At 43.6% G+C, this 23196-nt stretch overlaps 1 protein-coding gene across 3 annotated transcripts in view; it reads left to right on the top strand.

Annotated features, from left to right (window-relative positions):
* Positions 1–23196, top strand: part of Stard13 (StAR related lipid transfer domain containing 13) — a 381417-nt gene that overhangs the window by 153677 nt on the left and 204544 nt on the right. Inside the window, exon 1 of one of the 3 annotated variants that reach the window (XM_040751431.1) lies at positions 19861–20078. The exons of 1 other annotated variant lie outside the window; for it this stretch is intronic. In XM_040751431.1, coding sequence (XP_040607365.1) covers positions 19955–20078 — 124 coding nt within the window. In that variant the 5' untranslated portion in view covers positions 19861–19954. Of the gene's footprint in view, positions 1–19860; positions 20079–23196 lie in introns of those variants that run through there. One more of the 3 variants, XM_040751435.1, reaches the window with a different exon arrangement.

The raw sequence follows: 23196 nt of genomic DNA, 5'->3' as shown, positions 1-23196 counted from the left end.
CCCATCATAACCTCACTAGCCATCAAAGAAATGGAAATCAAAACTACATTGAGATTCCACCCCACCCCAGTCACAATTGCAGTCATTGAAAAACAAATCACAATAGATATTGAGAAGGATGAGGGGAGGAAACTTTGTGGTGGGAATGTAAACTAGTCCAGCCTCTATATGGAAGTCAGTGTGGAGATTTCTTAAAAATAGAAAAATGGATGCTCCATATGACCCAGTCGTACCTGGGTATTACCCAACAGACTCCAGGTCAACATACATCAAAGATGCTTGCACACTGAAACATAATGCATCATGGGTAAATGATGGGACCAACCTGGCAAATAAAATGAAAATTTCAGCCATAAAAAAGAATAAAGTTATTCCACTTGTAGGAATATGAATGCAGCTAGGGATTCGTATATAGAGAATCAAGTCTTAGGAAGACAGTATAAATTTTTCTATTGTTGGTGCTTCCTAGATTTTATAGCAAAAATCTTGCACATATATATGATATAAAGGCAGAAGTAAAAATGTATAGGGTAAAAGGGGGATTAATGGAGCAAGAATCAGCATAAAATATATGCTTGTGCAAAAACTAAAGAAAAAATTAGAAAAGGAAAACCATAGAATATTTTCTTCCTCTAATTACAAAGTGTCAGACTAGAGAGTAAGTGGGAAGGAGGCCATGTAGATGATACCATTACTTGGCAGATTAAAAGTGGATATCTATGATTAGAACTCACAGTGCAGGGTTGGTAGGAGGGCGCAGGAGGAGGGGAGGGAAAGGGAGAGGGACCTGGAATTGGCATGTGAAGCAACCTTGTTTCTAATTTAAATTTAAGTTTAAAAATAAAAATAAAAATAAAAAAGAACTCACAGTGCAAGACACAGAGCTTGAGATTTCCATTGTCTTTGCGTTAGAGTTGGGCAAGCCAACTAGCTTTCTCCAGAGGGTAATTTATCTCCCAGGTGACATGTGAAATAGAACCACATCAGAGTTTGAACTGAAGTCTGTGTTGTCTTAGTGGGTCAAGTAAAATTGGCCATCAGTATCGTTCTTCCGCATATACTGCTCCAGGGTGAACATAGCTTCCAGTGGCTCTTGTGGCTTGCCTGTGAGACAAGCAGTAGCCATGCCGTACAGAACAGTGCGTGTCTTATCAGAGCATGTGCTTGTATTTTAAAGTTTTCTTCTACATATGAGTCTAAACCAACCCAGGCCCCTTTGGGCTCTAAACAGGCAGAATGCTCTTTTGGATTTAATGCTTCAATGCTACAAAATGTTGAATCAATTGAAAGGAGTTTGAAAGACCCACAGCAATAATAAAGGAAAAAAGGGGAATTTATGGTACGGATTAAAGGCATAAACCATGTAGAGGGTTGTCAAGTAAGAGCAGATGGGACACAGAGCTAAACACTTTTAAGGTGTATGGATGACATGGAGAATTGTGATACCCCTGTAGAGAAAGTGGTACCTGGAATATAAGCATCAAGAAATAAAATTAACAGCATGTAAAAATAGGCGATTTAATTACACTAGTAGTAATAATAGCTAACCTTTAGCTAACCGTAAGATAACGCAACCAATGGAAAGGCATTGTATACCAATGCGTGATAATCTAAATGAGAAATGTCTGAGGCATTTTAGCACCTGTTTTCCAGCTGGGATTACTCTTCTGAGGTTTAGGAGTGGCCTTGCTGAAGGAAGTGTGTCACTGGAGATGGGCTCTGACAATTTAAAGTCTCACCCCACATGCAGTCTGCTTTCTGCTTCCTGATTGCAGCTAAGATGTGATCTTTCAGCTTCCTGTCACCACACCTGCCGCTTGCTGCTGTGCGCCCAACATGGTGGACTCATCCCTCTGAAACCACAAAGCAAAATAAACTCTCTCTTCTCTAAGTTGCTTTTGGTCAAGGTGTTTTATCACAGCCACAGAAAATGCCACTAACACAAAATGGATGCCATTTCTCTCATATTTCAAATCTAAAATTTCCTAAAACCAGGAAATAAGATTTAGGTTATAATCAGTTTCTGAAGTCTTACACTCCTCCCCCTCTTACATTATGAAGTTTTACTGTTCTTTAATCTGTGAGTTTTGTTAATGTACTTTATGCTCAGGCCATAGTGCATCTCTCTTCATCTGAACACGTCACTCTCCCATCAACCTGACCCTTGCATACGCACCTTCTACCTGGAACACCCTTAGTCCCTCTTTGCCCCCCCACCCCTTTACCCTGGCTTCAACTTGAGCTTGCCAGCAGTCTGTTTATTCTTTAGAATTTAGTTCACATCTCTCTGAAAATGTATTATCTACGACAGCGTTGCAGCATTATGCTTTGATTGTCTAATTACCTTCCTTGCCTCTGCCTCAGATTGCATTTTTTTCCTTTTGGATAAGAAAGAACTCTCCTTGTGTTTATGTATTATCTTATAGAGCATAAAGCACAAAGAAAAGGCATGTGATAGATGGGCATGGGGACACATGCCTTTTAATACCAAAGGCAGGAAGGAAGCTCACTAAAAGTTCAATGCCAGCTTGATCTACATAGTAAGTTCCAGGGTAGCTGCCGGTGTGTAACAAGGCCCTAACGAAATAAGTCCATGCCAATGCTGGAATTTGTAAAATGTAGAAGCACATTCTACATTTTACATAAATAAGTTAAACTATAAAAGACACACAAACACACAGAGAATGACACACACACAAGTTAAGCATGAATATACAATAAAATTTTAACAACATAAAAGCTTGACTCCTTTGTCTTACACAGACTAATCACTGCATTTGTCAAAACCATTGCATTTCTAAAGGCACATTGTTAAAACGATGCCTTTTGAAATCATGTCCTTCGGTGTGAGGACCTTATCATAGCCTTTCTCCATTCTTTGCTCTTAGCATGGAACACAGCGCTGAATACCAATAAATGGAGATCAAATGAAATGGAATCGAGCCTTTCCCAGATCATTGTGTTGTCTTCTGCTCATGAAAAGACTGCCATGGCAGTTAGTTTAGGTATATGCCCGTGTGGTGTGATTCTACTTTTTATTTGGGGGAAAGCCTTCTCATAGTGACGAGACCATTTTAGATTCTCACTCTATATGCATAGAATTCCGGTTTTCTCACATCCTCGCCGACATTTACCGTTTTCTGTTTTTCATAATAGCAGCCTTGAGAATGTGAGAATGAAGTGGTATGTATTATGGTTTTGATCTGCATGTTTGTATTGATTAATGATCTTAATCATCTTTTCATGTGCTTGTTTCTCAACCTCTTGGTTGCGACCCCCTGGGGTTGAATGAATGACTCTTTTGCAGGGGTTGCCTAAGACCATCTGAAAACACAGATATTTGCATTATGATTCATAACAGCAGCAAAATTGCAGTTCTGAAGCAGCAGCAAAGATAATTTTGTGGTGGGGTCACCACAGCATGAGGAACTGTATAAAAGGGTGGCTAAATTAAGACAGTTAAGAACCACTAATGTATGTGAATGTTCATTGAATCATTTGTTCTTTGTTGTTGAGAGATTTTGTTGTTGAGTCAAAGGGCTTCTGTATGTGTCAGGTGCTCTTTACAGATATTTCCTGGTACTATGTAGGCTTCTGTGTAGTTCTAGCAGTAGGTTTTGATACAGTACGTAGTTTAGGTCTAACATAGAACCTTGCAATGCTATCTAGTCTCTCTCTCCACATATATACGATGTTATTTTAATTATGCATATGTGTGTATGAGGGATGTGTGGGTATATGCATGTGAGTGCAGTACCTGCCAAGACCAGAAGAAGGTGTAAGAGCCTCCTGGAGCTGGAATTACAAGTAGTTTGAACTATCTAATGTGTCTGCTGGGAACTAAACTTGGGTTCTCTGAAAGAACAGTACACAGTCCTAACCACTGAACTGAGTCTTCAGTCCAATATATATGTTTTTATTTTAATTCAGAAACAATTCTAATGCATCACTATGCTTAAGTTGATGATCTGTAAATGAAGTATGCTTTAAAGTGGCCAGCTACAAAGCCCAGAACTGAAGAACTCCAAATGTAACTGTGAACAATCCCATGCTCAAACTTTGTCAGAGGAGACAAAGGGAGCAACAAAAACATGCAACTGCCCACCATTGCCCCATCATTAGAATCATGACACTCCTACAAAAAGCCTTTGAATAATGCTATTTTCCAGCAAGACAGAGATGAAAGAAATTACTTGTGGGGCAATCATATTAACATTTCTATTCGTGAATTTAGCTAGGAGCTGTTCCATGACCAAAATGAGAGGGATGAGAGAAAGTGAGTCTGGAAGAAGACTCAGGAAGGACGTTCATAAGAACGCAGGATGCACTCTGGGCCACCTCTGGTCTTGATGCCATCAGATGTATCCCTGAGGCGGCAGCAGTGAGAAAGGCACACGAGCCCTTGTGAAGCCATACAAGGAAGAGCTCGTGGGTTTGCAAGATCTCTGAATTGTGCCATTTGGCTATTGGACGGTCTGGGAAAGCTCTAGAAGATTGCCTTAGCAATTTTGTTTATCCTCACCTCCCTTGTACTGTAGCCCTTTTAGCCCTGTGACTTATTTTTAGTTCTAGAGCTTTCTCCCACAAGTTATCATTAGGTCATGGAGTCATATGGGCTGTGTTCTGCTGTCACCATGTGTCCTTTGTATGAGTTTAATGGAAACTCTGATTAGCATAGATGGTTCCACTTGAAAGGATTACATTAAAACTTGGTTGAGTCATTGCCACAGCATCCTAACAAAGGGTTAGTTTATGGCTTGTTTGTTTTTATTTTATTTTACAATAAAAGTTCAGACAAGGGCAAGTCACTTAGAAGGCGCATGAGACTGCGTTCCTGCTGTCATTTTTATTCTGAATTATGAAACAACTTCAAAGGCATGAGTCAATCAGAAATTTTAGTGCAAAACATTACTACTTAGTGACTGTAGTGCAGTGATAGCATATCCACTGGGCTAACACAAATGGGAATTAATATTGGTTCATTCATGCACATATGTAGGTGTACTTGAAGGGTATGTGTGGGTATGTTAACTGCAGTCATATCTAGCCTCTTGCTATGACTACCTGCCTACTCAGTCTCTGACTTTTGATGAGTGATCCATTTGGAATGAACTCCGTGTGGCCTTTCAGACACACCAAACTTGTAGGTCCCCTTCATCATTCTTACCTAATGGTTTACACTCTTGCCCAAGCTGGTGTAGAGTCACTCACTGGCCTTTGTTTTGAGTGATTTATCTGATGGTTTCTATTAAAAGAAAGAACTATCAAGGAGACAACCTGCAGCGTCACATCAGATGCTGAGGTCGAGTGGTCCCTGGCCTCCAAGTTCTTATCCTTGGCTAACACTGGGAGCTATATGATGTCAGGTCAGTCCCTTAAACTCATTATTCCTCATTTGTTTCCTCCTCTGCAAAGAGAAATTGTATGGTTTCAAATATGTTTGCTGTGAAGGTCCCATTTTCAACTCAAATTTGTATATTACTGATATTTTTTGTTTGTAAGATGAAAACTGGGATGTTGTGACCACAGAAGGTTTATTTTTGTTCAAATTCCAACTAAAGCTCAAAAAACATAAAAGACCCTGTCTCAGAGAAACTCGTCACATTTTATATTCGATACTCAACCAATCAAAAGCTTAAGTCCAACACATGCATGTACCTTAGATTTCTAATAGTGTTTAGTTTCTTTTAACATAAGCAATCACATAAATAATCAAGTATAATTATGAAAGGAACATTTGCTTCTCTTCCAAATATTGGCATTCTCTTTACTTTAAACTTTGTGATGAAAACGAGCGTTTGAACTTTCAAATATTTCAAATGGTTAATGAAACATTTGCATGAAATCCTCAATAATATCAGTCTAAAATTAGCAATGTTGGAAACATGGACACAATAAGAACACTTGTTAGTTTTCCAGGAAGGGTGGAAGAATTAACCAATGTGGAAACAAAGCAGATATGGGAAGGGAGGAAGCTTTCTTTTTCCATGGTGCGCACTCAGATGCTGGAGGGAGTTATTAGATAGGCTTTGACAGCATTGCCCAATGCCCTTGCTCAGATGGCAGGGCACTGTCATTGCGGAAGGGGAGAGATGTCAGAACCCCTCCTGTTGAGAAACCATCTAGAAGTGGTTATCCTACTTCATGACCAGTTCATCTAGCCATGAAGTGAAGCTATCATGTACTTTTGGATGAATCTGTTTCTTTGTAATTATTCTCATTATAGTTTAAAATATCAAGTAAGAACTGAGACATTCAAGAAAGGCAACTTCGTTCTGCCTATGACAACAAAATGAAACGACCAGTGTATCTCTTACGTTACAAGCAAGCACTACTCAGTTAGGGTTTCTATGGTTGTGAAGAGACACCATCACTGCGGAAACTCTTATGAAGGAAAACATCTACTTGGGGCTGGCTTACAGTTCAGAAGTTTAGGCCATTGTCATCATGGCAGGAAGCATGGCAGCACAAAAACAGACAAGGTAATAGAGAGGGGCTGAGAGTTCTACATCTGTATCCTCAGGAAGGAAGAGTGAGCCACTGGGCCTCAGTTGAACTTCTGAAATCTCAAAGCCCACACCAAGTGACACACTTCCTCCAAAAAAGGCCACACCCACTCCAGCATGACCATACCTCCTAATAGTGCCCCTCCCTATGAGCCTGTGAGAGCCATTTTCATTCAAACCACCACAATCTACTCCTGCCCCCCCATAGACTTGTATCCATATCATAATGCAAAGTGCATTTAGTATAACTTCAAAAGCCCCCATAGTCTATGGCAATCTCATAACTCTAACCCCTGTAAAATCAAAATGAAAAAAGCAAACTATATACTTCCAACATATAATGGCACAGGATATACACTACAATTCCAAAAAGGAGGAAAGGGGGCATAGTGAGGAAATAATGGACCAAAGCAAAACCAAAAACCAGCGTGGCAAACTCCTCAGATCTCCAATTCCTTTTAGCTTTGCTGACGACAACATACTTCTCTCTCTTGGGTTGGTTACACTCTCTTAGCAGCAATCCTCAGCAGGTATCCCACAACTCTGGCATCTCTACTATCTTGGGGTCTTGAGGCAATCCAGGCTTCATCTTCACAGCTTCATGCAATGGCCTCTCTAGGCCTCCATTCAGGGATATCCCTGACACATGCCTGGCCTCAGTCGCTTTTCTAGTCTCCGAGGGAAATTTAATAGCCCCTTTCTCCAATTTTTTTCTCTAAAATCAGAAACATGTGGACAAAGATGTCAAGTTCTGCTGATTGCTGGGGCTGGAACATGGCCCTCTTGTTCAATTACATCTTCACCAGCTTTCTGTTTTCAATGGTTTCCTTTACTGTCTAAGCTTGGTTGTCCTGGAACTCATTCTGTAAACCAGGCTGGCTCTGAACTCATGTATCTGCCAGCACTATCTTTCGAGTGCTGTGATTAAAGGTGTGTACCAACATGACTGGCCCTAGGCTTTTCTTTAATTCCTTTTCATAAATTGGAAGTCTAGCTGGGTGGTGCCTTGCTAGGTCACCACTCCCTATATTCCACCTAGCATCAGGTTTTTCTTTAATCTTTTTACACTTACTGATGCTCCTTTTCTCCTCCAACTATGCATTTTCTATTTCTCCTTGCTCATCTTGCCCCTTTTCATTATATATCTGCAAAAAAATAAAAGAACAACAACAACAACAACAACAAAACAACAAAAAACTAGCCACTAATAGCCACACAATACAATGCTAGGTTGTTTGGAAATGTCTGCCAAAGCTGTTAACCCATAATTCTTCAATTCAGCCTCAGGCAGATTTTTTGGATGAAGGAAGAAAGTAGCACATTCTTTGCCAAAATACCACAACAATGATCTCTAGGCCACATAACTAATATTCTTGTCTGAAGCCTCTGGAGCCAGGCTCTGAGAGTTCAAATCACCCTCAGCACCACTGTCTTCCATGCTCCTACTTATGGCCCATTAAAGTCCACTTAAAGCATTCAGTTGCTTTTCTAATCCAAAGTTTCAAAGTCCTTATTCCTCCAAAGAAAAACATGATCAGACCTATCACAGCAACACTCCAGTCTCTGTTACCAACTTCTGTCTTAGCCAGGGTTTCTATTATTGTTGTGAATAGACACCATGACCACAGCAACACTTATAAAGGAAAACATTTAATTGGGCCTGGCTTACTGTTCAGAGGTTTAGTCCATTATCATCACAGGGGGAAGCAGGGTGGAGAGCAGGCAGACATGGTGCTGGAGAGATAGCTGAGAGTTCTACATCTGGATCCACAGGCAGCAGGTTGAGCCTACCCCAGGTGATACACTTCCTTCAACAAGGCCACACCTCCTAATAGTGCCACTCCCTATGAGCCTATGGGGGCCATTTTCATTCAAACCACCACAATTAGATTTAAAATATTATTAAATATATAATTAGTAGTTAAAAATGTTTAAAACTTTATACTATGTGTGAATTTCTTGCTGCCTTTCTAATATAAATTACATGGTACACACCATTCTGGTCTACTTCCCAAATGTAGCTAAGGATGAGCTATTCAAATTAGTTAAATTCAAATCCAGCTAAAATAGTATTAGCAAATTTTTATGCTGTATTAATTCTTGCTGCTTTTCTGAAACTAACTGTACTACAAACAAACACACAGAAATGTATTATTCCCAGTTATTCAAACCAGTAGCATGACATTGTCACTGGAAGTTCAGAAAAAGTATCCCATTATACTCAAGTCTATTCACACTTCCAGGACAAACTGAAGTGGTGAACACGGTCATTAGTATTGGATAAACACCAAAGACCTGACTTGGTTGACAGTTTCATGTGCCAGGCACCTTGTGAATACAAGCTTATTTAGTCCAACAGTCCTGCAAGCGAGAGGAAGATTCTTGCCCTGTTTACAGAGGAGAACCAAAACTCTCAGGAAAACAGCAGCTGGGAAGCATCTCAGGGGGCAGCTCTAGCCTAGCAGAGCTCAGCTGAAACAAGAACAGGGACATTGTGTGTAGGAGTGAACCCCACAAAGTTATCCACCCATGAGGGCGGAGACATGTAAACTGACACAGGTAGATATAACCTGTATAACACAGGTAGATCGTGTGTCATGATGGTCTGTCTTTTCAATATTAAACTGGAACTACTTGGAGAAATCTAAAATTATGGGTCTATTGATAGCCCTTGGATTATTTAACAAATATTTACTGAGTGATAACTATGTGCTAAGCATGGGGATTCTCTTCTCCATTAATGACACGGGACATCAAAAGATAGGTCAGTGCCGTCTGCCTTTGTAAGAAAACTTAAATAAAGCACATACATTGCACATTATGTATTTATGAACATGGGATGAAACTAGTGGACAAGTGACCATGGGCTGGAGGTCAAATCACACCCACAAGTTCTTTCATTTGCTTTGAATGGTTAGACTTGTTTCCAGACCATTAACTGCTCAGGACAGATGAACACTGACCCACTTAGGAAATTTCCTTGAATATACAGGCATTTTTGGAGTAAGCCTGTGTGTGTGTGTGTGTGTGTGTGTGTGTGTGTGTGTGTGTGTTGCACTGAAACAATACAAAAAGGTTATTTTTCAAGGTATTTGAAGGAAGAAAACTTGAGTGAGTGAGTGAGTGAGTAAGAGAGAGATGTGTTACATGCCAAAGACTAAGTTTACTTTAGCTGCAGAAATCAAGTGTGTAGAAGTGCATCCGTGTCCACAGAAAGGACAACAGAGCTCCTGCTTAGCGTCTCAGTGCTCTCAAAAGCTGGTACACATGGAGTCCTTCAAGACTACAGCCTATGGAGCCCTGTGCTCTGTCAGATGAAAGTGCAGAATAGAAAAACAATCAGTGTGCATATTTAGAGGGAACAATTATTTATTTACTGGAGACCCCAGTTAAACCAGGCATCCTGTGTCTGGCAGCCCCACTTACATCCCAGCACTACAGGACAGATCAATTGGCACTGAGCTGCCATTTAGCTCGGGGGTGTGTGTGTGTGTGTGCATGCGTGCATTCATGCCTCTGTGTGTGTGTGTGTGTGTGTGTGTGTGTTGGGATGGAGTTGATAACATCCCTAACAGAGAACATTCAGAGACTTCTCCTGGGTTTAAAGATTCCCACCGATTCCAATCAGAAAGTCTATCCCTAATGAAAGGTAGTAAGAGCTGGGACTGCACTGTCATGAGAACTTTGTCATTCAGGGATTAATGGGTTACCTCCAAAGTAAACCTGTTACAAAGATGAGTTTGACTCCCTCTTACCACCTGAACTCTTTTACCATGTGATGCCCTTGGCCAGCTTGAGACTCAGTGAAGAGCCTCATGAACAAGATGGTCCACCACATAGATACGGCCTCCTCACCCTGACTTTCTAACCACTAGACTGTAAGAAAAATATCATTTTTTCATAAATCCTCCAGACTTTGGTGCCAATATAGCAACAGAAAATGAGCCAGAAGGCTCTCCTGCTGGAGACTGGTGTCTCTTGTCTGGTAACCCGTAGGAAGACACTAAGTGCTGGGGTAGAACACTCCTCCTGTGAGGCCCATGGGGACTCGGTCATGTCCACAGCCTGGCCTGATTCTGTTCCAGAATGGCTCTTGTTATAAAAGCTTTCTTGTTCTGCTCTTAAAATCTTTCATGACACAGGTTCCTTAATATTTCTGCTGCTGTCCCCAGAACCACACCCTGAACCCAGGATATCTTGGATGTCTAATAATATTTACTGTGCATGAGGTTCCCTCGGACTTTGCTGTCTGTCGTTTTAGCTGTTGCTTCCTTCTCATAACAGTAAAGAGGAAACAGGATAAATATGTTCCCCCCCCAGACTTCATTATTTCTTTTAATGTATAGAAGCCCAGGGAGAAAGGCAGAGTACAGACAGTGCCACTAGGTTACAAGCCCACTTTAGAGTGTCAGGTACATACGAAGAACACAGAGGTGAATGGTTGCATGCGCAAGATTTATCTGCAGTTCTCAAATGACCTTTCATTGAACCTTTCATTACATTACAGGAGTTGTCTTGGAATGAGGGAGGAAGGCTCATTCCGTGCTGCACAACCGGGGACACACTGAAAAGAGATGTCAGGGAGTCCTAGGAGGAAATCGGAATAGATATTAGCCATGTGACTTACTCTAAGATAGAAGTGTTTGAAGTAGAGAGAGACCTGCAGGACCAAATGGGAGGAGGAGGAGGAAAAGGAGGAGGAGGAGGAGGAGGAGGAGGAGGAGGAGGAGGAGGAGGAGGAGGAGGAGGAGGAGGAAGGAAACACCAGACCTTGTTATCAGGAAGGGGGTAGGGGCATGAGGTTTCTCACAGCTGCTCTGGGTTCCGTTCCTAATGGTCATCTATCTGGAAATCACATACTGTTCAAGAGATTATGCTATTAAATTCACTGAAAACAACAAGCCATAAGTGCAGTTGGATGTGAAATACTTACAACACTCCACTAAGGCACTGACTACAGATTGGGGGTGGGGGGAAGGCAGCACTAGTTAAAGCAGAGTGCCCCCAAACCTCTCTAATTGATTTACATTGTATAACAAGGTTAAGCTTAGTAGACAGGTGGCCAGCTGTCATCTGACCTTGGCCAAGAGCAAAAGTGAGCATGTGAAAGGGAATTTAACATAAAGCTCTCCAGACAGCTAAATGGCAAAGGAAGTTTCTTCATGAATGAGGCAAACATTACTGGTTTTCTTCTTTGAGTTCTTTGGTCCTTTTTAAAACACTGCTCATCTTTGGGAAGAGCCTGTTGGAATATTTTTATCAGTTTCCTGGAACACTGCTCTCTTAGGCTGGATGTAATAGAAATCAGCTCTTTTGTGGTACTGATTAATTGTTTAAGACAGAGAGCTGTCTTCAGGCTTAAAACGCAGCCTGACATCTTTACAAATCTACATGCTTTATTGGAAATAAATTTTAAGAAGAACCAGAGAGGGCTGGAATCATTCCCTTTTTATGCATGGCATATGCTTTATTAAGAAAAATGGTTGGAAAGCGAGTCCTTTGAACCGTGGCATAAATCATCTCTGACCTGACAAAAGTGTGTTTTTCTCTCTGTCTTGATGTATTGTCACCATGGTGACAGAAGGGTGGCAAATGTGCCTGCTGTTACTGCTGTCATTAATCAGACAGCTGTGTGCCAGTTCCAACGTACTTTTAAAGCAAACTTGGATGGCCAGAAACTTACCAGAAACTTAAATAGTATCCTTGTGTCAGACACCAGGAAACCTTTTATCGTAACCACTAGAAGTCCCTCATGGAAAATAGATTTTCAGGAGCTGGAGAGATGGCTCAGTGGTTAGAAAACTGGCTGCTCTTGCAGAGGACCTGGGTTCAATTCCCGGCACCTCCATGGTGGCTCACAACCATCTGTAATTCCAGTCCCAGGGGATCCATCTCCCTCTTCTGGACTGCATAAACAATGTATGTATGCGGTGCACATACATAAACACAGGTTATAACACCCATACACATAAGTAAAAATCAACACATCTTTACATTTAAAAGATTAAATAAACTTTCAGCTTGCATCCCAGAGGTTATCTTTCATAACAGTGCATTCACCTTTGGACCTGCAGCACTAAGCTCCCTCTATGAGATGTTAATATAATACCAAAAAGAATCTGTGTTGACGGCTTATGAAATACACACTACGGTAGGAGAGTCCTTTCTTATACGTATTAATCCAGGATCTAGTAATATGAACAGTGGGGTTTATCTTGACAGGTAAGTCAATTTATTGCTGAGCAAAACAGCCAGACAATGCCATCCTTGTTACTGAGCCACAGGTGCTTAAAAGGCTAAGCACAGTAAACGGAGAAACTTCAGCATCATCCGGCAGGAGTGGATGGTGATGAGGAAGCAGAGCAGTGTTAGCTGGCAAGGCAGGTGCTTAGGACATTGAAAAGAGAAACTAGAAGCCTACAGTGAAAAGCAACTCCTTGGTTAACTTTTTATGGCCCCACTAGAATAAGACTTGTAACTTCCTGTTAGTCACAGAAGGAGAAGTTATTTTAAGGCATATACCTTTTAGCAGAATATAGTAAAGGTGTTGGATACAGCCTTGCTCTGAAAGCCCATTGTGTCCAGATTAAGCACAGGGAAATCGTGTCATCTAAAGCAAACACCTGCTATCAGTCTCAGAAACATTTATAAATCCCTCCAAGAGCTAGGGCAGAACTCTCTCCCATATTTCTTAAGGTGCCTGCCAGATTGACTGAGGAATTGTTATATGGAAGTGCTTTTAGCTGGTGTAAGTCAAGTGGTATAAACTCGTGAATTATATACCCATTTGCTCACTGAGCACTGTTGTGCTATTCTGTATAACATTACATACCTAGAAAAGGGCCAAGTATGCTTGCCCTGCCTTCCCTTGTCCATGTGAGCATTTTCTAATATGCCCAGTGAACTCCTAAAACTTCAGGCATATATTCGGGTCTTATATATGTGTGTGTTGATTTATATTCACATACCTCTGGTAAGATGGAATGTATAAATTAGACACCATTTTTGGAACTTAGTTGGCCACAAGTAACTGGGAAAGGAGATACAACTATAACCCTATGATGGAAGCTTCCAGCTAAGAGTGTCAAAAGACTTGCTTGAGATTAAACCAGTAGTAGATAAAAGTTGTATCAATGCTGACAATACCTTAATAAAGATGTTTTAAAAATGAACACAGTGAGGGTGCTAAAAATAAACTAAAACAAAGCCATAGAAGAGAAAATAGGATCCACAGAAATAAAAATAGGAAAACAGTAGAGCCTCTCTTAAGCAGGAGTGCTTGGTACCAGAGTGGGAACTAGTATCTTACATAGTTGCACCAAGAAACACATTCTGGGTGCAGAGCAGGCAGACATAACAAAAATTCCATTTGTCAGACTATTCCATTTGTCTGCTGCTCCTACATGAGGTCACAGAGGGTGTGGTTTGCTCTTAATGGGCTTTTGATGTAGAGGATTATCTTTTACTGTTTCTCTTCCTCTACCTGTCTAGACACTCCAATAGCTATGAAGTCTTGCTAACCTAAGTGGGAGGAGCCAAGGAAATCTCAAGTGTTTAAGCTCTGCCTTGCCTTCCTTGGGTCCTAGCTGTGGTCATCCCACACACCTAGCCATGCAACCCAATACACATGGCTGGACCTCCAAACAGTATGGAGACATGGAGGCACCAGCTGTATCCTGTCAGTGGGCACGAGGAGTGTAGCTTCACACTGTTTTGTTCCCTTTGCATAACACAGTCCCATGACAGCCCCCTTTTTAATTTTGCTAAAGAAAAAACTGGGACCTCCAGATTGAGGATCACATTTTTTAAGACAACATAAATCGAAATCATTTTGTGATATTATGTATATTCTCCAAGTTCTATTAGTAACAAATGTCACAGTGTGTTGACAGAACCAAGTCTTGGTCCTCATGAGTCTTCATTGTGTCTGAAAAGCATTTAGGACTAGAGCACCTAAAGCCATACTAAAGAAATCCTTCCATTGAGATATCTCTGCTCAAGACAAAATTTAGGTAACTAGTGTTTCCCTAAGGGCTTACTGACAGACCTCAATATGAGCCAAATCTAGATTAAAGAGTGGAATAGGTTTACTCTAGTTAGTGACAAGGATAATATTGCTCTAATGCATTGTCTACCAACCTCTACACTTGTACAGGCTAGAAAGGAAGTAAGTTGGTTCAGTTAGAGGGACCAGACCTGTGCTAGCTACAACTATCGCATGACGACCTTTGAAACAGGGCAAGGATGCCGAGGACTCCTACGACGGACTTGAAGAAGGCAGATTGCTTCTCTGAGCCACTTTCCTCACCAGCTTCATGTCTTTAAGAGTTACTATCTTAAAGGAAAAAAAAAAAAGAGAGGCAACATATAGAGTGTGTTTGTTACATTAAATAACATGTATGAACTGCTGTGTCCTGGATAGTGGTGACTCATGCAAGGGCTCGCAAGGACAGAACCCCTAAAGGAGAAACCACATACACGCTGCTGTGATTGATGTGAGCTGACTTTCTCCTGAGATGACTCTGAAAATTTTCCCTCTAGAAAAAGGAACACATACTGCCCGACTTTAAAGATGGTCATGAATATTGTGGAGTAAATAGATAAGTAAAAGGGTTACCTCGTGGAAGGAGATGGAGTTCTCAGCCCTTCCTGCCAGTACCCATAAACACACTTGACTGACCTTAAATCTTGTCAGCAGTGGGAGCTCGGGGTGTGGAAGGAACCCTATGCCATTTGAGGATGGAGACCTCCAGGGAGCATTTTTAAATAGTCACATGCTTCAGACGCAGAATCTCCATTTCTCCCTCTCCTCTGCAGCACCTTTCCCCTGGGTGACTCTACAATTTATAAAATGCTCTCCCTTATAGTATAAATTTCTCCATGTGAGGAGAACAGGATGTCCTCTGCATGTGACCCATAAGGAAGCTAGGTGAGGGCGCTTATGTGGCTCCTGACTTCCCCACCTGTCACATGTAGCTGAGGTTTGAGCCTTAGACCTCCCAGTGCTGTGCTAGATAGATAACAGAATGTTATTCAGATTTAGATGAACCAAGATCTCCTAAGAAATGCAGAACTGGCTTGGGTGAGATGATGATGATGGCGATGAGGATGATGATGGTGATGATGATGACAAAGATAGAAGCTAACAGTCAATAAATGTTAATTATTTGAGAGGTAGCTTAGCTTGTCAAGATGGCAGAGTCCCTAGGTTGTGCTGCCAGTATATGAGCCCAATCGGCTGCCTCCTTTGCAAGTACCCTCAGATCTTGCACTCCTATGGTAGGACTGGCTTCTACAGCTTAGCACCACTGGTAGACGTTTCTCTATTTGAGTATTTCCAAAAGTACTGAACCCTGAAACTGCTCTACACTAGGGCTGCCATAGCAGAATAGATGACTATCAAGGGGTCAGTTTCCTTGCATCAATATAATAAGGCAAGCTGGTTGCTAAGTTAAATGTACTCAACCTTTATGAAATGGATGGACTGAAGAATGTCATGGGTTGTCTGCAAGCTGATGTCAAGGTGACTCCAGTCACTGGCATCTTCTTCAGTAACACTGACTTGATATCTGCCATCTGGTTATGCTCATTCCCAAAAGCACACAAGACAAATATAGAAAGGGGGCAAAAGATGTAGCTCAGTTGGTAGGATGTTTGCCTCGCATGCGCAAGGCCCTGGGTTCAATCGCCAGCATTGTGCCATCCAGGTGTGGTGCTGCATATGTGTAACCTAGCACTCAGGAGGCACAGGCAGGAGGATCAGGAGTTGAAAGTGACCTTCAGATGCACAGTAAGTTCAAAGACAATCTGGGATACATAAGACACCATCTCGGAAACAGAAAAACAAACCACAAGAGCAGCTGGAATAGAAGCACCCAGTTAGGGCTAACCCCAAGAACATGCAGTCGCGTGAGAGCAATGCCCCCAAAATGGGACTGTCGTTATGCTGACATTTTGAGGAGAAAAAGAAAAACTTCAACTAGACCAGTTTATTATTAGGACAGAGAGTCGGGGAAAAGACTAACGTAGAGTCTTAGGGAGGGGTCCGAAGGCTTGCTAGATTTCTCTTGGACCCTGGCAGCTTTAGTTGGTTAGCACAGGAGATACGGAGAAAAGATCAGATCTGGAGGGCACAGTTTGTTGTATCCCTCAGGAAAGTACACAGCATCAGATCCCAAAGCATAGTCAGACTTTGGCTTCGCAAGTGTTAATTGAGTGTGAATGCCTCTGGAGCTGTTCCCAGTAGGAGGATGCTCCAGTGAATACAACAAACATAGCCTCGCTGTCACATCTTCCCAGTAGCCTGACAACAAACAGCTAAGCAGCTCTAAAGAAAATTAGCCTGCTGCCTTTAGAGAGGCTGATAGAGTCTTTTCTACTGGGTGTCAGGATAGTTGAGTTAGTGGGGGGGACTCAGGAAAGATTTGAGCCAGGACAGTGATGTAATAACGTAGCATTATGGTTGGTAGCATGGAGTGAATGCTTTCTATGTGACAAGTAGCTTATGTTATCTCACTCACAACCCCATCCTCCAGAGAGGGGCAGAAACATGAGTCAGAAGTACTGGGCCTCCAGCCACATCTCAAATTCATATATTTTCTTTCTGTACCAACTTGGACCTTGAGACTAGCCATGGGGAGCCTTATGTGAGAGATTAGAGTCTATAGGAGCATGACAAGATCATGCTAGGAGCATGACAAGATCATATCAGCAGGAATGGGATGTTCAGCATCCAATAGCTCACATGTTCCAGGAAGGGCAATAACTGTTAGAATGACCAAGCCAACGATTATAGGTAACATGAACAGGATGGTGCAGTGAGTTAGTGAGGGGGAAAGAAAACAGTACTGATTAGTGAGATCCAGGTTCCAAGAAAGAAAGTCCTATGGGTGCTTTTGCTGAGTTTTGGCTTGGGTTAAAAAAGGGTGGGAGTTTGGGGTTGCTGAGAGGGAGATGTACAAGAAATAGCAGAACCCACAGATCTCCCAGGGCATAAGAAGGGGCAGAGAGCAAGGCACAGGGTGGGGACTTGATCCTGGAAGGGAAGAGTAACCTCTCTTCTAATGTGATGTCGAGAAGAGAGTAAGCGAGATGGCAGACAGTACGGCGATTTCTGTTCTCTAGAGTGGGTGGCATTTTATTTTTACTGGCTTGCTACAGATGGGAGCCCCAAGACAGGTGAGGGCTTGGTAACAGATCTGGTGGAGAATGCCTGTGGACCCGGGTAAAACTGAGTCTCTTTGAGCCATGGGCTTCCCCCAGCGCACCAGCAGCTGGCTCCTGTAGAGGGAGTGCATGCCGTGCAGCACAAGCTGCTTAGGCAGCACCTGTTCCCAGCAGATCATCTGGCTTCTCTGCGACAGCCCCCAGTTCATGACCATCCAGCAGCCAGAACTAGTCAGAACTTCCATGCCAGAACCTGTCTTCAAATCCGTTGTTTACCGTTGTTTAAGGAAAACTCCTGAGGCAGGACTTCTCAGCATCAAATGCTTATTGGGCTGAAAAAAACGACTGGGGTCCAGGCTTTGTGAAGCTTTGTGATCACTGAAATTGCTTTGCTTTTCCCAGGGCTGTTGTACTCTGCGTGTGTGATGGGTCACACTGCCTCTGGTTCAACTGGGGTCTCTCCAAAGCCTCTTCACAGCTTCTCTGGCCTTGTAACTCTGTTGTTACATCCTATAGCAAGGACTTGTAAGATGAGCATTTGCAACTCCCATAAGCATACAAGACAGAAGATGTAATCCCAAGGGCTTGTGGAACCAGTCCAGAAGGCCATCTGGATTAGTCTCTAACTGGCTGCCCGAAGTTCAAGTCCACTTCTAGGCCATGTCTTAGTGCGCCATAACTGATAGCCTCAAAGACTTGACCAAACCATGCACACTGCTCACCAGTGCTTTCTAACTCACCGGAGATGCGCTCCAGCTGCAGACATCTTTATATCTATGACAACAAAATGCGGTGAGAAAGACCGTCTTTGCAATGGTCCCTCTCCCCATTTCTCTAGGACAGTATAAACTGATGGAAGGCATTCTTGTTGAGCAATAGACCTCAGCTGAGGGTACCTGGGGAGCTTTTATTTTCATCCTAAGTCATTAGTAATTTACAAAGCAGAAGGATCGAACTGTCTTCTTGAATTTTTAAACTTCACATGGGACATTTAAAGTGAAAACAAACACTGTCAGTCAGCCGGAAAGACATTTAGGAAGTAAGGGGAGAAACTAACAATCACAAGAATCCAGGCATTCTCTGGCAAGGTGTGGTGGTGCTCACAGTAATCTCAGTACTAGGGAGGCAGGGACTATGAGAGGCTGGCCTGGTGGCTATACTGTGAGTTTCAGGCTAGCCTGGGCTACGGTATAAGACCTTCTCTCAAAAATAAGCAGAATTAAAAAATTCTCTTTTGAATACTTTCTGTTACACCAAATTTTTTTTTGTGTAAGGCACTGATCATGTCATTGAATTACATCAAATAGTGTTGTAACTTCTCTGACATCTTTGAAACACTACACAAATAGAATCTTGTAGATTGCAAGACACTTCTCCCCCCCTCCCCCCACTGGGGTGGGGACTGGGGCTGAGGTAGTCTGGTCCTTGCCTTTTATTTTGTTTGTTTGTGGTTGTCTCACTCAATGGCCCAGACTGGCCTCACACACTCCAGGGAATTCTCCTGCCTCAGCCCACTGAATGTTGTTGGGCTTACAGCCTGGGTTGTCTTTGCCTTCTTGAATGAAAAGTACTTGGTCATTCATCACTCCTCGAAGTGAAGTGATAGTTTTCTTAAAGACCGTTGTTATTTGTTTAAAACCAGCACAGTTCATTGGCTTTCACTTTCACGCGGGAATCAAGTGTTGATGTCTAATGAGTATGCTGCATACTTTTGATTAGGATTCGGAAGCCTCTTCTGGTTCCCATTTTCCCTCCTTAGAATTCCTATTTCTTTGGAGGCATACAGATATGTCGACTCCCCCAGTCCACTTCACTGCCGCTGTAGATTGTACTCTGAAAATTATTTCATGTTGATGGAACCAGGAAGGTACAGCATAACTCAAAAACACCGTGCAGAAACCTGGCTGAGTGCAAGAGGTTTAAATCCAGAACTCTGAGAGTCTTGGGCATTAACTGGTGAAGTATCAAAGCTCTGGTGTCAGACTGGGCATGGTGAGAGATGGGGAGAACCAGGAAACTGGAGGAATATGGCACAGCCCCTAACTTTAGGGTGAGAAAGACCTGGGGCGGGCTGTCAGGCCGGGCGAGGGTGCAGGGAGGAGCCGGGGAGGGAGGGAAGCAAAGAGGGAGGACGCAGCGGGAGAGGGGAGAGGGGCTGGTGGAGCGCAGAGGCCGCCTCGCAGGGCGCCAGGCGGGCGCACCCGGTCCCGCGTGGCCGAGCGTCCCAGCGCCCCAGGCGGCGGCCAGGCCAGGCTGCCCCGCGCTATGAGGACGCGTCTGAGATGAGCAGCCCACGAGGAGCAGTGCACGCGCCGCTCCGGAGGTCGCTGAGCGAGCAGCTGCGGGACACCACCGCCAGAGCCTGGGATCTGCTATGGAGGAACGTCCGCGAGCGGCGGCTGGCAGGTCGGTGTCCCGGGGCCCTGCGTGCTGGTTCGGATCAGTCGGGTACCGCATGGTGTCTGACAGCTGGGCTGTGCGCGGACCGCAGAGTCCTTCTCGGCTGGGGCGCAAAGGTAGTCGGTGGCTGCGTCCCGGATTGGTGTTTCCACGTGGCTCATCCCCTGAGCGCTGGCCGGGGCGGCGCGACCCGGTACGAGCTTAAGGTAGTGGCGGGAGAGCAGAAGTTTGGAAGAAGACAGGTGAACAGTTGGTGAAAGCAAACAGCTGCCCACCACCCCGGTGCCTCTGGGGAGCCGATGTGTCCATACTGGCAATTACCAGATAAAGACTTAGGGACCCATTGCCTCCGGATTGAAGGAGAGGCGGTGGCTATTCCTAGCCAAGTGTTCCTTTAAGAACCCTTGCCTAGGTCAAAAGGGCTCCCCTTCCTCACCCCACACCCAGCATGCGTGCTGTGGCCTCAGATGTGTCAGCCCTGCAGGAACCATCATCTTCTGGTGGGACCGCAAGCACTGAGTGGTCTGGATTCCCCATACCCGTAGTCACTGCTTTACACCTGCCCAGTAAGACAAAAGTCGCACCAAGTTCAGGGGCGGTGCAGTATTAAGACTTCCTTTGCCTGGCGGGAGCTGGTAGAAGATGTTTCAGGAATTAGGAGAAGTGAGACTGGAAGGGTTCTGAGATGATCTTGACCTGACTTCTGACCTTGCCTTCTTCAGTAGTAGGCATCAGTTGATGTGCAAGAGAATTCTAGAAAGGATGGCTTAAAGCCTGGCAGAGGGGAGGGATGCCACAGGTGACATAGGCTTGACCTTTGGGCTCCTCCTTTCTCCTATTTAACCTTCAGAGGCAGGCCGCCACATCCCCCCAACAGCCTGAAAGCATTCTGGGTCAGATACCCCAACCCAGGTCACTTTGAACAGAATGCCCCTATCAAACTAACTCAGAAGAAGGCATCGTAAATGATTCCAGCACTCAATGTAGTTAGCATTAAATGTTTATCCATATTTTCTCCCCTGCACAGTGGATCCCTTTAGTAGGCACCCAACAAATAAACAGACTTCTCCGTCGGGTCCCAGAAATAAATTGTGGTCACCCAGTAGTTTTGACTGTTGATTTTTAAAGACCTGTAAGCACACTGTAGAACCTGGTGAGCAACAGTTAATAACCCGGTGAACCTGTGCCTTGTTTTCCTATTGTGTTAGATTGTGTCGTCTGTGGGATGGTGTCAGGAACCTTCTGTGGACCAGTGAGCCTGCTGCGTCATAACTCTAGAATTCTTACTGCTAAGGACTCTCTGAGAGCACCTGTTGCTTAATTCTGTGGAGTTTGTTAAGCCAGTGGATCCTCAGGAAGCTACAAGGCTCTCCACTGGGGGTTGCAAAGGCTGGACTAGGTTTTTTGTAGCTGAGACCAAAGATGACTGCAACCAGAAGGAGAGTTTGGAAGGAATGGAGTGTTGTGCAGACTTCAAAGTGTGTTCACTCGCACCTTAAGGGTGTGGGGGAAGGGGCTAAAAACTGTAGGTAGAGACTATCAAGACCATGTGTATGAAGTCAGATACTAAGGCTAAACGTAGCTTTAGGTTGTTGTATGTAAGAGTTCACTCGGAGGGGCCCAATTAATTTTTGAAATAGTGGTATGAGGTTTTAATATGTCTAATCAGAATATTAGTATCTGCTTCCCGATAATCTTCTCAGCACCCTGCTCACAGCAAATGACAGGTTATTCAACTAGAACCAGACAATTCTCTGTAGAGTGGAATTCAGCTCCTGCCGCTCTAAGCTGCTGGGCTGCATGCCACAAAGCCAAGCTAACCCCATGAAGGAGCTTTTAGATGCAAACTGACTTCCTAGGGTTTTCCTGCTAAAGTAGCTAAAATATGGAACTTTGGCCACAAGACACTGAAATACTTAAGTTATTAATGTTGGCATCAGTTCCGGGGGAAAGTGCTCTCCGTTGATGAAAGTCATCTTTATAGGACTCAGTTCACAGTATCAGAGAGGGCCATGTCCCCAGAGAGCATGTGGGACACTGTGGGGACCTCTGTCTTGTTCTTTGGGTTTTTATTTTGTTTCCTGTAATCTTTTTTCCTATTAAATAAAAGCTTTGTGCCGGCTTTTCTTTGGCTTGTTAGGCTTTTCCCGCGGAACATAGTGGGCCAGTGCCGAAAGAGCGTGATAGCACATTTGCGTTGGTGAGCCAGAGTGCCCTGAAAGTATCGGATCCAAGGAAACCCAGGTTCTAACTTCACATGCTTCATGAAAAGTTGTCCCCTCAACTCAACAGAAAGGCAGAAGAGAAATACAACTGAATGAAAAGAAGTTAAGGGGGGGCACGTGACTGCTAAGGGCTGGAGACGAACACAGGCAGAGACGTCAGGAAGTCCAGAGTGAACATGACCGGCCCATTGAGCAGGGCCATGTGGGGGGAGGGGAAGGGGAGACCCAGAAGCCAAGAGGCCAGGAGGCAAAGAGATATAGAGACCAAGGGGAAAAAGGACCTTGTACCCAAAATGACTGGATTTTACAGGAGTTCAAAAAGCTAGGGGAGAGGAAACCCAGCCAGTCCCTGGGCTGGGGTTTAGGGTAGAGGATGAGGTATGCCAGCCAGGGGGACCCTCTAACAGGTAGGGACTGAAGGATGCTGGGAGAATCTGCTGGCCATCTTCAGCTTTGATATGGGCACCTTAGTCATTTGTCCTGAGTTTGAGAGCTAGCACAACTAAATGCAAGCATAGCAAAACCTGTGAATTTCTGTGCAGTGTGAGCATACATAATGAGAAAAACACATTTCTTAACATAGGTCACAATGACGTAAATGAAACGAGTAATGAAAGGCCCAGAGTGATACCAAGGAGTTCCTGTCAAAGAGACAGCAGACACCCCCCGGGGCTTTCCAGTTCTGTGGACAGGAACAGCTGAGTGAGCTCCCACTAGACAGGCGAATTTACCAGTATGGGCTTCCTCTCCCCCAGGATTCTAACTCCCATGGGGCCAGCAAGAGATTTTCTCATCTGTCACCTCCAAATTCCTTACCACATTAGTGGCAGTAATTGTTTATTTCCCAAACCACAAAGCTGGTTTATTCAAAGCAGAATTCAAATTCAGATCATCAGATG

Source organism: Mesocricetus auratus, unplaced genomic scaffold, assembly GCF_017639785.1.
Source record: "Mesocricetus auratus isolate SY011 unplaced genomic scaffold, BCM_Maur_2.0 Super-Scaffold_100008, whole genome shotgun sequence".
Lineage (NCBI taxonomy): Eukaryota > Metazoa > Chordata > Mammalia > Rodentia > Cricetidae > Mesocricetus > Mesocricetus auratus.
This window is presented reverse-complemented; position numbering and strand designations above follow the sequence as displayed.